Source organism: Cydia fagiglandana, chromosome 20 (assembly GCF_963556715.1).
Source record: "Cydia fagiglandana chromosome 20, ilCydFagi1.1, whole genome shotgun sequence".
NCBI lineage: Eukaryota > Metazoa > Arthropoda > Insecta > Lepidoptera > Tortricidae > Cydia > Cydia fagiglandana.
Genome location: NC_085951.1, coordinates 9,107,101 through 9,124,286, shown reverse-complemented (window position 1 = coordinate 9,124,286; position 17,186 = coordinate 9,107,101). Strand labels below are relative to the sequence as shown.

At 39.7% G+C, this 17,186-nt stretch overlaps 1 protein-coding gene across 1 annotated transcript; it reads right to left on the bottom strand.

The window, feature by feature from the left end:
• Positions 1-4,239: 4,239 nt before the first annotated feature.
• LOC134674879 (luciferin 4-monooxygenase-like) lies at positions 4,240-15,645 on the bottom strand. The gene is made up of 13 exons (XM_063533034.1): positions 15,424-15,645; positions 14,809-15,001; positions 13,790-13,936; positions 10,496-10,646; positions 9,551-9,685; positions 7,643-7,777; positions 7,059-7,139; positions 6,285-6,431; positions 4,871-5,036; positions 4,675-4,827; positions 4,498-4,631; positions 4,345-4,448; positions 4,240-4,252 (listed from the first exon to the last, which is right to left on the bottom strand). The coding sequence occupies exons 1-13, from the start codon at positions 15,602-15,604 to the stop codon at positions 4,240-4,242; spliced, it is 1,740 nt and encodes a 579-aa protein (XP_063389104.1). The 5' UTR covers positions 15,605-15,645.
• Positions 15,646-17,186: the final 1,541 nt, after the last annotated feature.

Genomic DNA, 17,186 nt, shown 5'->3' with positions numbered 1-17,186 from the left:
AACGGAAGTTGAAGGTGGGAGTATGACGGTAGGTGTCAGCCAATTATTGTGAACCGCTGCGTCATATGTCAACAGTATCGCTCTCTAGTATTTTTTTGCGAGCTAAGTAGACGTTAGCCTACAATACTGTTGACATATGACGGTAGGTGTCAGTCAATTGTGAACCGCTACGTCATCTGTCAGCAGTATCGCTCTCTAGTATTTTTTTGCGAGCTAGACGTTAGCCACCTCACCAAAACCGATTTGCGTTCAATAATTAGTTTAAGTAAGGCTAAGGATAGATGGCAGTCGCTTTTTTAAAAACGAACGCTTACTCTAATTCTTGGGATTAGTTGCCAAGCGGACCTAAAGTTCCTATGAGCCGTAGCCGTGGCAAATAGCCAGGAAAACGCGAGGAAAATTTATTACGAGTAATACTGTGTGAAGTTTAATTAGAACTTTTTTGTCTATGGATTCAGTTTTTTCTACTAACCACTCACATGCTTTTGGTAACTATAGCTACCAGCTGTCACCCTTATTTTATTATAATAATAGAGGTCACTGAAAAATATCAAGCATGTGAGTGGAAAAGATTTATAATCCCCATTAAATTATAAGAAATGAAAATTATAGTCTTAGATAAATAATTATAAATCAATTATCTGATGCATAAGTGTTTTATCGTTGTTAGCAATAATGATGGACAAGATAGTGATGGTAAAGATTGATCGTGTTTATTCGCTAACACCTGGGTTGACGTCAAAATATATTTTTATGATAATAGTTCATATTTTAATAAGTCTACCTAGTTACTGGACACTAACAGATTATGAAAAATTTATGATGTTAAACGCTTTCAGAAACTAAAACTTAACCGAATTAAATTTGTAATTTCATTATCATCTGATCTGTCGCATTTTTATCGCGTGTCATGTCATGCATCACTTTCGCACTTACATACTTGTTTGATGACAGTTGATAAAAACCCGACCATCTTAGCCCTGCAGATCTGATCCCTGGATTCATCAAACATTCCGAAAATCCTTTTCCAAATAGGGTATTAGACTACTACTGTGGGTTTGTTTTTGGAACTGTCAAAACAATTTTGCTACTATAGAATTTATATGAAACCTTACCATGTGACGTCACTATCAAATTACCTACAAAGTAGTATACGGGTTTTAAAATAGAAATTGTGTCTAAAAATAACTGCTGTCTACGTTTCTGCAATTAATGCTCTGGTGCTTTATTTCTTGCATGGTATAAAATAACTTATTTTAAATACAGTAAAATACCCTATTGTGAGAGAACCTTATGATATATAATATATAATCTTCTGGTGTACGCATATAGGCTTTTTAAAACATCTTGTGTTGTAATCCGCATTGTCAAACACTGACAATGTCCAAATCAAATTATACTATACTTACTATTTATATATTTTTTTTAGCTGGGCAAAGGCCTCTCCCCCTGATTTCCATGACTCCCGTTGTAGTGCCTTCTCCGCCCAGCCACTGATGAAGGCGTCCAAGTCGTCCCGCTATCTCCGTCTGGGCCTGCCACGTCCGCGCTATAATTTACTTTCTATAAATCTTTCTCGCACTAATATGCGAGTACGAGCGAGATGCATAGAAAGTAAGTTACGTTCTCAACAGCGTTTATGTCAGTGCCTAACTGGTGGTAACCACACTGTACAAATGTGGTGATATCTCTGCTACTGGCGTATTATGGATGGCTTTATCGAAGCGATAAAATACGTGTCACGTTTTAACACAACGCGATAGAAACAGGCGGACACTGTCCTTATCACGCTGTCACGTCTGTACATATCCTAACTAAAGTTGATTTGTAGGTAATTTGAAGGAAATAAGAGGAAAATTACTTTAATAATTTTTACCTTCCCAATCACAATTACCTATCGTGATAAGTTGATGTAGATTCTAATCAAGCTTGTTGGCAACTCGCAACAGTATAATAAATAATCGTTAATAAAGAGGTGTGTTGTGGATCAGATAATAAACAATGAGCAGATAAAATTGGCTGTCTTGGAAACCCCGTGGTTGAATTATCATTCCATCATCGATTTAATGAGTATACTCGTCATGTGAAGACTGAAAATTTGGCCAAGTGCGAGACGTTTAGATTAAGCTACAAGTGAGACCTACTGTTTGTGAACAAAAAAACCACAAGTTTTCATAATAATATTTATTCCATCAATTGACATGATAAGCTTACTTAAGGACTAAAAATTACCTCTATCTATATTATGATACCTTGGTAGGTACATTGAGAAAATACAATAAATCTAGGAAGGTAATTACAATTTAAACAAACAAATACATATTAAACTAAACCTATACGTATTGTTATCCTTATATCAAACGGTTACAGTGGCAGCAAGAGCAGTAGAAATAATAAACCATTGCCCCCTATTGATATTAAAAACTTTCCTTAGGTAAAGCCCCTTTTAGTTGTGCAAAGTGATTTATCATCTCCTATTACAATTTATTTTGCATAAAAAATAAACAGAAATAGTAATCAAAGTTAAGTAATTAAATTAAAAGTCATGATTTTGGATTAGAAAAATTACCTACACATGCAAGAGGCATTTGTTAACTTTTTACTTATAAAACTTACTTAAAATAAACTTACTTACCAATTCACTGACAAATGGTCAATGATTTAATGTATGTCTGCTTCGTAATTTGTCTCAGAAAATCTAGGTAGTTAAATAATAAGATTAATAAGCTGCTTTAACGCAACGCTATTTTTCTTAAAAAAACAATTTTCCATCCGGCTTAATCCTATCTTATCACAAAAATAATAATATATCTAATGACGTTATAGATTACAATCTTTGGCTTTATTTTGAAGCCTTTATCACGAGGACAGTTTTCACGTTTTAAAGGATCTAAATAATTAAATGAGTGATGTTAATGATGCTCCTGACCGATTTCGGCCACAGCGACTGTGTGCTCTGGAGTAGGCAATTTTTGATTAGGGCTGATTTGATAGGGCGCGCGAACTCGTATGCGATTTTAGTTATGTTGCGGACTGTTGGTTACGACCAAAAACCGCAATGTAATTAAAGTCGCTGCGAGTTCTCGCATCGTCTAAATGTGCTCTTAGAGTGTAGCTGATCCACTCTCTGGTGCGCCCTCGTGGCTCACGTACCCTATCTTCTTGCTAAATACTATAGCGCATTTTGGGCACGTCAGCGCACTTATATATGAAGGAAATTGAGGTTGGCGGCTGAGCCTTAAGAATTTAAAGAGTAATATATCTACAAGACGATCAGTGTCTCCCTGTTGTAACAGTTCTGACGTTGCTCGTGGTGAAAAGGCGCTGGAAGGAGCTGATTAACTTCTTCGTGTTTCCAGAGCAGGGGTACTCTGAAACTGGTTTTCGGACTTCAAGGACGAAATCGTATACTTTTCCTCGTGCTATTTTACCAGCGACTGTTCTGGGGAAGTCTTCCACGAAAATGACGCCGCCGTGTATGTGTTTTGGAACGGATAATTTACCTGTGAAATGAAATTTAATAATTGACTTTTTAATTAAGGAAAGTATATAATATATATATTCAATGTTTAATTTAAACAATAGATTATCATTGTCAGTAGAGTTTAAATGTACCGCATGAATATCATGGTCGCATTTTTATCTTCTGTCATGTCATGCGTCACTTTCGCACTTTCATACTTGTTAGAACGTGACAGGCATGGTGACAAATGATAAAAGGCGACCATTTTACCCCTACTGCCTACAGAAGAGTTTACTAACAAGTAAATTCCCTAAATGTGGCAGGTCTACATTAAGACCTCTATTCTCTTTCCTGATGGGAATCTCAAGTTTGCTTCTTCCCGAAGCATAGGTACTAAACGCCACCCTAGACAATAATTACCTCCTTTTAAACCAAAAAAGCTCACAATATTCAAACCGAAAATCGAAGGCTACTGAACTTGACGGATTGTTAACCTCGTAAATCCCCGCGTACTTGTACAAGTACAAATAAAATTCGAGTTATGAACTCTTATAGAAATAAAAGAAAGTTCCAAATTCAAAAGCGCTAAAATTGGCTTGGGTCTTACGAGGAGTGATACTTACCAGCAACGATATCTTTAACATCCTGCTCTGTAAGAGTGAAGCCGGGGCGTGTCTGGACGCACGCAACCGCCTGCTTGCCGTCCTCAGGGTGCGGCACGCCAACCACGCACACGTCCAGCACACCTGGGTGCTCCTGGATCAATAGCTCCAGCTCTAAAGGTGTGACCTGGAGATGACATGTTAAAGTGATACTTACCAGCAACGATATCTTTAACTTCCTGATCTGTGAGAGTGAAGCCGGGGCGTGTCTGGACGCACGCGACCGCCTGCTTGCCGTCCTCAGGGTGCGGCACGCCAACCACGCACACGTCCAGCACGCCTGGGTGCTCCTGGATCAATAGCTCCAGCTCTAAAGGTGTGACCTGGAGATGACATGTTAAAGTGATACTTACCAGCAACGATATCTTTAACTTCCTGCTCTGTGAGAGTGAAGCCGGGGCGTGTCTGGACGCACGCGACCGCCTGCTTGCCGTCCTCAGGGTGCGGCATGCCAACCACGCATACGTCCAGCACGCCTGGGTGCTCCTGGATCAATAGCTCCAGCTCTAAAGGTGTGACCTGGAGATGACATGTTAAAGTGATACTTACCAGCAACGATATCTTTAACATCCTGCTCTGTGAGAGTGAATCCGGGGCGTGTCTGGACACACGCAACCGCCTGCTTGCCGTCCTCAGGGTGCGGCACGCCAACCACGCACACGTCCAGCACACCTGGGTGCTCCTGGATCAATAGCTCCAGCTCTAAAGGTGTGACCTGGAGATGACATGTTAAAGTGATACTTACCAGCAACGATATCTTTAACTTCCTGCTCTGTGAGAGTGAAGCCGGGGCGTGTCTGGACGCACGCGACCGCCTGCTTGCCGTCCTCAGGGTGCGGCACGCCAACCACACATACGTCCAGCACGCCTGGGTGCTCCTGGATCAATAGCTCCAGCTCTAAAGGTGTGACCTGGAGATGACATGTTAAAGTGATACTTACCAGCAACGATATCTTTAACTTCCTGCTCTGTGAGAGTGAAGCCGGGGCGTGTCTGGACGCACGCGACCGCCTGCTTGACGTCCTCAGGGTGCGGCACGCCAACCACACATACGTCCAGCACGCCTGGGTGCTCCTGGATCAATAGCTCCAGCTCTAAAGGTGTGACCTGGAGATGACATGTTAAAGTGATACTTACCAGCAACGATATCTTTAACATCCTGCTCTGTGAGAGTGAATCCGGGGCGTGTCTGGACACACGCAACCGCCTGCTTGCCGTCCTCAGGGTGCGGCACGCCAACCACGCACACGTCCAGCAGACCTGGGTGCTCCTGGATCAATAGCTCCAGCTCTAAAGGTGTGACCTGGAGATGACATGTTAAAGTGATACTTACCAGCAACGATATCTTTAACATCCTGCTCTGTGATAGTGAAGCCGGGGCGTGTCTGGACACACGCAACCGCCTGCTTGCCGTCCTCAGGGTGCGGCACGCCAACCACGCACACGTCCAGCACGCCTGGGTGCTCCTGGATCAATAGCTCCAGCTCTAAGGGTGTGACCTGGAGACGACAAATATCTAAGTGTTATGTTATTAGCTCGAAATATAAAGGGGCCCACTGATCAACAGTCCGCCAGACGGTATCGGCCTGTCAGTTAGAACAAAATTTTGACAGTTCCGAACAACTGACAGGGCGATACCGTTCGGCGGACTGTTAATCAGTGGGCCCCTTAAGTCAGCTCCAGAAAATGGAGACGATTTTTAAAAATAATGTTGACTAAGCTATTTTTCACTTCGTACTCTGGCAACAATTACGAAAACGCCTTATTAAGGTCCTAAGAGAAGTATACGTGATGTTAAAATGATAAATAATATGAAAAAGATTTTAATAGTTTAGGAAGGAATTGTAATATTTGTACTATCCCGTTTCAAAAGTATTCCTACAACGAAATAAAAAAGAACATGATAGTAAAAGAAGGACGAAACAGAAAGACGTTTTGTACTTTTGTTGCTAGCTAGACGCCCAAACACCACCTGGACCTGGCTGTGCACCATAGATTAGAGTAATTACATTGGTCCAGAAGTGTATAATAAAATTAATAAACAAATATGCTTACGAATGAGGATGCCGAAGACCGGGCAAAGTGGAGAAGACTAAGCAAGAAAGCGGACCCTGGCGCTAGGCCGGGAAAACGCTAGGTTGAAGAAGAAATATGCTTACGAAATAGTTGCGATATCTGAACGAGCTGGTCATGCGCTCCACGTAGAAGAAGAATCCTTCTTCGTCCCTGTACAGCAGGTCTCCGGTCTTGTACCAGCCGTCGGGGGTGAACGCGGCCGCTGTAGCTTCGGGGTTATTGTAGTATTCCTGTATGAAATTTATTTATTAAAGTCAATGTGGATAATTCCGTCATACAGGCTATTCCGTTCGCTAGCGTTTTTCTCGAACAACGAACAGAATTGATAATTTTGCAAAAGCAGCGATTGCTTTTAGTTTCAGTTCAGCAATCAAAATGTCTTTTTTTCTGCGATTGAAAATCAAAGAAATATACGCCCGTGGACGGAATTAGCCACATTGGCGTTACTTTAATATTGTGGACCCATTGTTTTTGTAAATTTTGGTCTGCCATAATTAATTTGATTAGCTACCAAAATATTATTATAGGTAATTATAGTAGGAAGATTTGATTAGAACAAGTTCGATTAGATCCAGATAATTAATCAATCCAAGCAATCAATTCCTTTAGCTGACCGGAAACAATTTTATATTTTAACAAATATGAGAATATTTGTATGTTTGGAATAAATCTTATAAGGCCCACTTGCACCATTCCACTAACCCGGGATTAAGCTGTTAAACCGTTAACCTAGTGTCAAATTGTACTGGTAACCATGGTTACGACAGGTTTAACCGGCTAACCCCGGGTTAGTGGAATGGTGCAAGTGGGCCTAAATTGTGTTCTTTTCTTTAAATTTCGGTTAAGAGCGTACTTACAGTAAACCTCGGTCCCTTGGTACACAGCTCTCCTGTCCTGTTTGGCTCAGTGATAACTTCCCCAGTTTGAGGATCCCTCAACTGCAAATATGGTATTTGTATCAATAAAAGATTTACTTACGAAAGATGGTCAATCATAACACCAAATATAATGCTGAAGAGGGTCAAGCAAGAAATCATTTAAATACATAACTATAAATACGTTATAAAGCGAAGAAAGGGATTTCTAGCCAAAAACATAGTTTGCCTTTTGATTACTTTAGAAGAAGTACCTAGTTACTCTGATATTAGCTACGTTCGTTCGTATTTGTCATGCTACTTCAGTCAACCTCAGTACTTTTTGTACCGCGATTAGTCTAACACGTTCGTACGTTTTCGTGTAAATATCTACGAAAATAATTATGCACTACAAATGTATTTGTACGTACTATTATTTAATATTATTAAAAAAAGTAAATATGTTCAAGAGGCCTTTGAAGTTATGGGGCTTAAAGAGGCACTACCAAATATCAAAGTGGGGTCTTATTTCGGAGCAATCTAAATACATTAACAGAAAAGTACAGGCTAAACAGTAAATAGCTTACTTGTACTGGTATCACCGACGGCAATTCTTGGCCACAATTGCCGGGAGGGCCGTGAGGTGCTGGCATTAGAATGGAGCCCACACACTCGGTTTGTGCAAGGAGGTTCCATATGATGGTGTCAGGTCGCATCCTTGCCTTAAAATAAAAGTTATTGTAGGTATTATCTCATGGAATAGCAGGAAGAGGCTTTGGTCTAATTTCCAATTACGAGTTTTATCATTTTTCAGACACGTGAAAGCAGCCAGCCCGACCAAAAAAACATTAAGGTCAGGGAGGGTAAGAGAAAACATAGTTAATTTACTCGGGGCAATAGTAAATGAGGCGATTCCTTGTACCTACGTAAGTTGATTTTAGTAGTACCTTAGTTTCATTTTTAGGTTTTCCCAGAATTAGGTTTACTCGTTACTCGTCTGTCTGTCAACGAAGTTGACTTATGATACTGCCCAACGTTTTATTAAAACGGTATTCGGCCATAAAACAACGCTTAAAAAAATAAAGGCCTATCAATAAAATTTGTCAGAATAGTGTAGTTACTTTAAATTCCATGGGTAAGTTCATGTTCAGATTTCGGGTGCTAGGGTCATTCTCAAGCTAAAGAATAGGCATTGCCATCCAGCGAGGGAATGTAGCCAGCCTCATGGGCGGGTTTCCTCAGGGGACGGACCTGGGGGATTTCGCAGGTTGGTATTTTTACTGTACTTATAGGTATTTTGTAAAATTTAAGTTATTTATTTTAGATAAAATTTTAATTTTATTGTATCTTAATGCATTCATAATGATTGAGTCATATTTTTTTAAGTTCGATCATATTGTTTATGCAAACTTGGATACATCCGATAGTTCAGTATTAAGGGGCCCACTGATAACCGGTTCGCTGGACGATATCAGCCTGTCAGTTAAACGCAAAATTTGACAGCTCCGAACAACAGATAGGCCGATATCGTCCGGCAAACTCGGTAATCAGTGGGCCTCTTTAGAGTCAATCTGTAAAAATCACGTTTTTTATTAGGCTTATTTGATTTCTGATAAACTGATAATAGTTTATAATCTTCCATGTTTTTATCTTATTTGTTATTCATTATTATATATGATAAGTTAATGCCCACGATATAGTTAAATAACAAAATCGAAATCAATGACCATGCCGAATCAATTACCTATTTAAATTATCAATCAACGTATGATATATGTATACCTACTTAATGTATGATTTTCTGTGGATGTATGTATCGTAAGATTTCTTGATTCCTAGCTTCTGCCCATAGACTAGGAATCCTCTAGACGGAGTTTAAAGCAATTATTTCATGCAACCGATGCTGCCAAAAATGCGGGGGTGCGCGGGACGAGGTGAGCGAAGTCCCGTGCCGTGATTGGTCCGTTCAAACGACGAACGAGTTCACGGACGTCACACAAAGACACTTTCGACTCGAACATGGAGTAAAATTACCGTATGCGTGGCAGCGGAGGTAGCGCGACTATACTCAGTCTAGAGGATGTTTTGTCTGTGCTTCTGCCCAGCGATCCAGCGATTTTGATAGCCCAGTTTCTGAACCGATTTAAAATATTATTTTTTTGTTTAAGTGATATACGTTATATGTTAAAAGCCTGCAGATATTTTGATAGCCCACGCAGTCCAAATGGTATTTTAAACGTCAAACTTCTATGAAACTATGACGTATTTAACACTTGCACTGACTGCCTGGGCTATCAAAATCGGTGCAGACTTTTCTTGGTCTAACTTTAATTTGTAGGACTAAGATGGTCGGCTCTTTATCATTTGTCACTATGCCTGTCACGTTCTAACAAATATGTAAGTGCGAAAGTGACGCATGGCATGACATGTGATAAAAATGCGACCATACGCTTCTGATCTATTCTATATTTTGACAGGTACATGTCTGCACTCACCTTAAGCTGCTTAAAAATTTCAGGTTTCATATGGAAGCCGGAGATGACGATTCTGCTAAAGCACGTAAGGTCGCAGTATTTCTCGTGTCTCAATATGTTGACGAATAGCAGCGGGCTTGAAGTCAGCATGGCAGGCTAAAAAACGATATTTTATTTAAGTAATGAATTTAAAATTACATAAAAAAAACATATATAAACCGATTTTGATAAAGCATGTGTATAGAATCTGGATAAAAAAAGTTAAAAGAACTCGATAAAAACACACTCTTTTTGCGTTGGGCTTTAAAATCTGCTACTTTAAAAGTGCTAAGATTCTTCCCAGATCCCAGATCCCAGATATATCGACGCGCATTCGGCAAACTCCGATAGGAAAAAGTTTTATGGCTCCTCTACACGATGGGCCAACGCCGGCCACTCCAAGGGACGCATTTATGCGTTAGAGGGAGCAAGTGATATTGCTATCTCATTCTACCACATGGCTGCGTCCCTTGGAGTGGCCGGCGTTGGCCCATCGTGTAGAGGAGCCATTGTGTCGTCGTTCGACTCGGCTCGCATTGGCCAACGCCTCCTGCCTGATGCCTGTCGACATATTTATGTGGGGGAACCTGAGAAGCTCAAAGGCTCTCATAACAGCTTTAAAAATAAAGAAGATATCACAACATCAACCCACAAAGCTGGCCACAACATCACATTAAAATAATAACTATTAACATAATAAATTCAAATCGCTCTCTCCTACTAGACAGACAGACAGACAACCAATTTACATTTCTAAACAAAAAGAGCAGACTAACAGACTAACAAACAACTAATTAACACCCTCATAAGAGGTAAAGACCTGTGTCTAAGAAAAGGGACATCCCGGCGTCAAGCCATGGATACGATAGAGGCCCTCTCTAAATTCCATCAAAATTACAAAAAAAAAGAAGAAGATATTAACGTTACCTTATATTTATTAATAATGTCTATAATATGTTCGACGGTATGAGGGGACGACGTCTGCACGTTGTGTTGGGCGCTAGCGATGTTACACAGTGTCGACATGTAAGTAGTTATCCAGTGCGTGCTTGACAGGTTCAAAACAGGGACCCTTTCTCTGAAAATATACCAAATATTTTAGAATTGTCTTGTAAGGTGCAGGGGGCAATTCCGACTGCGGGAAATTTCAACGACTTAATCGAAATATGTGACGTTCCACGGCCAAAGGTACCTTATGGCGGTCGGCGCTTACGTCTCATAGAGCCGCAATAGTTTTGGAGCAACGTTAATAATAGCGTAAGCGCCAACCGCCATAAGGTACCTTTACTCGTGGGACGTCACATATCTTCCATGTTTTACATAACTAGAGCCATAACTTATACACGCGTATTCGGGAAACGAGATAATCGCAAGATCTAGAAACGATATAGAGATCAACTAGATTTACATTAGATATCGGCTAGATGTGACTTGGATATCTAAGTCATAACTTGTCGAAATCGTTCAAGAGGACCTCCAGAATCGCGGAAACGTCAAATTTGACATATCTATCTTACAAATATCTTTAAATTATCCATATCGTAACTTGTTGAGGTCTAGTAGAGATCTAATTCATTTTCGGAATCGAGCCGATAGTCTGTATCTTTAGGTATTTAAAGAGTTCAGTTTCAGTTAGAGCAGAGTTACTGGGATCTATCACTGAGAACTGACTATTTGATCGTGTAATGTTTTCATCTACCTTGCTTGAGGGGCCATTTGAGGGTAGATTACTTATGTTTACTTTTATTTAAATGCCTAAAGATACAGAGCATAGAACCCTGTATGTCCAGGCAGTCTAGCATGAGTTGCGTTCTCGCGAGAGAGTCCATACTTCAAGTCGAGCTTGATGTATGGAGTCCCCCGTAAGAACGCAACCCATGCTAGCAGGTCAAATAGCGAAAAAGATATTTCGATTAGTTGAAATTTCCCGCATAACCCCCCTGCACTATCCTAATAGCCAATTAATATGAACCAATGTAATCCTAAATATTTCGTTTGTTTCAATAAACGAATTTCCAAATAAACTCCTACGCAAAGTACGCACCCACAGAAAATTAAGGTGCCACTCATTTTAACATCACCCAACAAAGCAAATATAGTTGAAAACTGGCTGTATTCATTTTAACAAAAATAAATATTATGTTATGCAACATTATAACTATACTCAAATTAAAAACGAATAATATAAGACATTGTATTGGATGCATGGTTCCATTTTATCGCCTGTCACCATGCCTGTCACTTTCGCACTTACATACTTGTTAGAACGTGACAGTCATGGTGACAGTTGATAAAAATTCGACCGTGCTCCCGCCGAAATAATTTTTTTTATGTGATGTAGCAAGAATTGTAAAATTGATAATAGCTCCTCTACACGATGGGCCAACGCGGGCCACTCCAAGGGACGCAGCTATGCGGTAGAATGAGTTAGCAATATCACTTGCTCCCTTTAAAGTTAGTAGCACAAGTGAACCAATGTTCACTACTTTGACATGTACCTTTACTTTACATAAAAACGATAACTAATTAATTTTATATTTCACTATTTTCTGTTAGTGTACTATATAGAGATGGTCTGCCATTACATAATTACAGATTGAAGCAATGCATTTTCTCTATAAGGTCATATTAGTATTGAATCAATTTTGCTCCGACCTCTTTCGATAGCAGGCCGTTTGATTAATCGGACTTAAAACTAAACTTATATCCGATGTGCATTTATTTTAATGATTGTCATGATATCATTCACGATTTCTCTTGAATTGATTGACTTCGTTGTTAATTGAAAATAAAACGTTAGCCATGAAACCGTTTACCAAGCCTATCAATGATTTGATTAAAAAAATGTTGGAGGAAGGGCTGTCGACTAGGAAAATAGCCAAGAAATTAACCGTAAGCCAGTCGGCTGTGCAGAGAATAAGACAAAAATGTACAAAACCTTTGAAAAAGAACAGTGGGGGGCGAACAAAAAAGTTAAGCCCGCAAGACACGCGTAGAATTGTACATTATATGGTCACTGGCGAAGCAAAATCCACATCGCATGCCGCCTCACTCTTACGAAAACAAACAGGAAAGGTCGTAAGTAAATGGACAGTGATAAGAAGTCTTCAGGGTGCAAAATTCCGAGCAGTGGAGAAGAAAAAGAAACCGCTTATTAGTAAGAAAAATGTAAAAGCTCGACAAGCATTCGTGAAGAAGTACGAAACGTGGACAGAGGAAGACTGGGCGAAGGTAATTTTCTCAGATGAAACTAAAATTAACAGATACTCAACGGACGGCCGTCAATGGAATTGGAAAAGAGAAGGAGAAGGGATGAATGTGCGAGATTTCATACAAACTGTTAAACATGGAGGTGGTAACATCAAAATGTGGGGCTGTATGACTTGTTTTGGACCTGGTTCTATTCGTAAAATTGATGGGATAATGAACAAAGAGATCTATCTTGACATATTAAAGAGGCAGTTAGGGGAAACGCTGGAGAATATGCCGTTCCCAGTCAACGAAATATGGTTTCAACACGATAATGACCCTAAACACACTGCAAAAGTTGTTAAAAAATGGTTGTCTGAACAGGGTTTTCATGTGTTAGAATGGCCAGCTCAAAGTCCCGATTTAAACCCCATCGAAAACCTATGGTCTATGTTAAAAAAAGCGTTAGTGAATAACTACGACTCACCGCCATCGTCATTACACATATTGTGGGCTCGAGTTCAAGAACAATGGGAGTTACTGTCGCCTGCGTACTGTGAAAAAGTAGTAAAGGGCATGGGTAAGCGTTTGGCTGCAGTAAAAAAGGCCAAAGGACTATGGACAAAATATTAATAGTGTAAAATTTCTCATAAATATATGGTGCAATACTGATTCAATGTTTATCTTACTAGGAGGAGCAAAACTGATTCAATGTTAATTTGAGTATAAAAGTTTTACAGTGATTTCAAACTTAATGATTACACTTAAATGTAAGTTAATAATAGTGTACAGTTTCTTATAATAAAAGTATTCAAGCGAGAATGTTTATCCCTTTAATTTTTACACGATAAATATATGAGAGTCATTGACATTGGTTCACTTGTGCTACTAACTGTAAATGCGTCCCTTGGAGTGGCCCGCGTTGGCCCATCGTGTAGAGGAGCCATAAAACATTTTTATGGGAAAAGCTTACAAATCTTTCAGTTGAAAGACTAATCAAGCGTGGGGCGGCGAATGCATCAAACTACTTACTTTTGTTTCACAAGTGCGCCTAATTTTACGACCTTCAAGACTTCGGAGTGTTTGATGGCCGCGACCTTGGGCATGCCAGTGGTGCCACTCGTGCTGATGAGCCACGCGTACACCTTTTCAGTGTCGAAGTTCGCCACTCTGAAACAACTTTGCTTTTAGTTACATGCCTAGAGATGCATATTTTTTTTCGGAAAGGTCACTTCCAAAATTGTTCAATTTATTTAAAAATGGTCGTTGAAGACCCGATTTTGCTTAAAAAGTACCTATTTAACAACACTTCACACCACAGGGTAGAAGAGAAAAACTCAACCCCAGGGGTTGAGCCGATAAGAAAAATTCATCTCCATTCGTGTGAAAATTGATGACTTCGGGAAATCACACACGATAAATATTCTTTATTCAATTGTACAAGGTACATATAAAAATAATCCAACAAATCTAACTTTGATTTATTTTAGGATTATCGCATTACGGATTGCCCCATACTGGCGCTTTATCGATTTATTACGATTGTATCTTATCGATTTGACAATCAATTACTGTACCTACTTATTATGCTTGTTTACGCAAGAATATATGTAGATACCTCTATCTATATAGGTACGCATTAAAATATACGAGTAGGTACTTTGGTTTTATGATACTGCACCAAAATACATATTTCTCTCGTGGGCTACCCTTCAATGCCTCATGCATCCCATCATTAGAACTGGATTTGATAAAATATGGGACCAATTTGGAAGTACCTCTATATAAAACGGTCGAATTAATAACTTCTTCCTATTGAAGTCGGTTCTGAAACTTAACGCTGTATAATATATAAATATTTATAAATAATTAATTTATATTAATAACTTTAAGGGCAACCCCACACTAGCGTCTTCCAGGCGTCAGCGTGGTAGCCAATTGTATGGCTGCTGCTCTACGCAACGTTAGCGCGACGTCATTTTCCATGGCTTTAACGCTAACTACGACGCTAATATCTAGTATAGTGTTTAGGAACTAATAAAAAGACTAACCTGAATTCGGTTTCGGGCGCATGATCATCGTACGTCTTCACGAAATCGGCGTAAGACCTGTCGCTGGCACCAAATGTCACTATCCTAGTGTCCAACCCGAGGTCTCGAGCCGCCCTCTCGTAGTCTGCCAACTTGGACGCTTCGCAAAAAGCCAGTTTTGGCTTTGTTATATTTAACACTACCTTTACTTCCTCTGTTGAACAAAAAAAAGTATTGCTTTTCAAAAATAAAGTATTATAGTATGTGCAGTCACCTGCAATAATATATTTCGCATCAAAGGCCGGAAAAATATCTGACACGATATTATTTGTAGAACCATAAGAGCGAGTCACATGTTTTTGCGGCCTTCGAAGACATATTATTGCAGGTGACTGTACTTTATCACCAGCAAAAGGTTTAAATGAATTGGATGTGTGAATAAAACAGAAATATTAATATTTAACTAATATTTAAATATATAACCTATTATTACAACTACTCTAATGTTTTTTTCAGTCTTGACCGCAGGCCGTGGCAAAATGCCGGGATAACGCGAGGAAGAAGTCTTGGCTACTGTTGCCTAAAGACCTACAAATAATAAGATAAAATAATCATCTTATAGAAGAATAGCTGTACCGTATACGTAGAAAGGGTCAATTCCAGTGATTGGCAGTCCATTTAAGTATCCAGCGTAAAAGGGGATGTGTGCGTTAAGATGGTTAACCCCCGACACGGCAACCACGTCGCCAGGCTTCAGACCCGCGTTCGTTAGACATCTGGCCAACTGTATTGAACGGGACTTCACCGATGATTTCATCTCAACTTCGCCAGTTCCAGCGTCAATCTAAAAGCAATATTTATTTTATTTAAGGGACAAAGCCCAACAGACAGACCCAAACGCGAAACTGATTTTAAGGGTCCCACTTATTACCAGTTCGCTGGAAGATATATAGGGGCCCACTGATTAACAGTCGGTCCCCTTCGTCGTCAGGTATCCGCCTGTCAGTTAAAACAAAATTTTGACAGTTCCGAACAACTGACTGGGTGATATCGTCCGGCGAACTGGTAATCTGTGGGCCCCTTAAGGAAGAAAAATCATGAACAGTTTTTTCGATACTGGGGTTTGTGTTTATTTAATGACCTTTGGGTATTCAAAGTAAAATAAACATTATAGCAACGTTAAAATAAAATCGCCTAGAGTGACACGGGCATGTAATGCGGAGAGATGAAAGTCTTGTGACGAGAAAGGTATTACGAATGAATGTGGAGGGAAGTAACGGTAGAGGAAAACCGAGAAAATAGGTGGATGGACTGTGTGAGAGATGATATGAAACGAACGCAAGTGAATGATGAGATGACGGGCGAGAGAAAATGAATGTGGAGGGAAGTAACGGGAGAGGAAAACCGAGGAAAAGGTGGATAGGCTGTGTGAGAGAAGAGATGATATGAAACGAACGCGAGTGAATGATGAGAGCGAGAGAGGTATGGAAGAAAAACACATGCTGGGCCGACCCCAAATGAATGGGATAAGGGCAATGGTGGTGAACAAAGGTAAGGTAAAAATAAACTCTTAGGTTCACAACCTGCCAAACATGATCTTCTGGTGTGTTGAAGTAATCCAAAACCAAATTTCCAACATGGTAGGCGCTGGTCACTTCATCACTTGATGTATTTGCTTTTGTTAACTGCATGTTGCCCGGTAAACGTTTTCTTTCTAGCGTCAGGCGCTAATTAGGTATACGCGAAGTTAATCAGAGCATTCGCTTTTATTGGCTCCCTAAAATAGTATATTGTGGTGTAATTTAGGAGCGGAAGCGGGCTTGTCGCTTAACGTCAAACTCGGGTAAATCCATTTATCAGATTATGCGATTTTAGTATTAAGAAAAGGTAGATATTTGCTGAGGGTCGAATGGATTTACCCGAGTTTGAAGTTAAGCGACGACACACTTATTTTAGTTATTTTGTAACCTAAATTATGCGATGGTAGGCAAACCTTGTCGAGCGATTCCTTCTCGCACTTGGCCGGTTTTCTTAACCTGTTTTCAGGAAAGTTTTATAAAAAAAGTCGTATTTACCGAACAAGAACCAAACTTGTTTTAAACAATTATAGCCACATTTACCCACCCTCCGTCCGCTTCAACAAGCTAGTGTTGTCATGAAATCGACAAACTACTTTTTCACCACACCAGCTGGTAAAGGCTCTCTTGATTGTTCAAAAACTTATAAGAAAGTTGCATTTTATTCACATGTGCGACAAAGTAATCAACTGCAATTTTGGAGTCGTTTTCTTATGTTTACTGGTAGAATTGACTTTTAAATGATGATTTTGAATGATAAACATTTCATAACATTTATTTTGTATAGATTTGCTTTGATTTTGTTTGATACCTATTTCACAG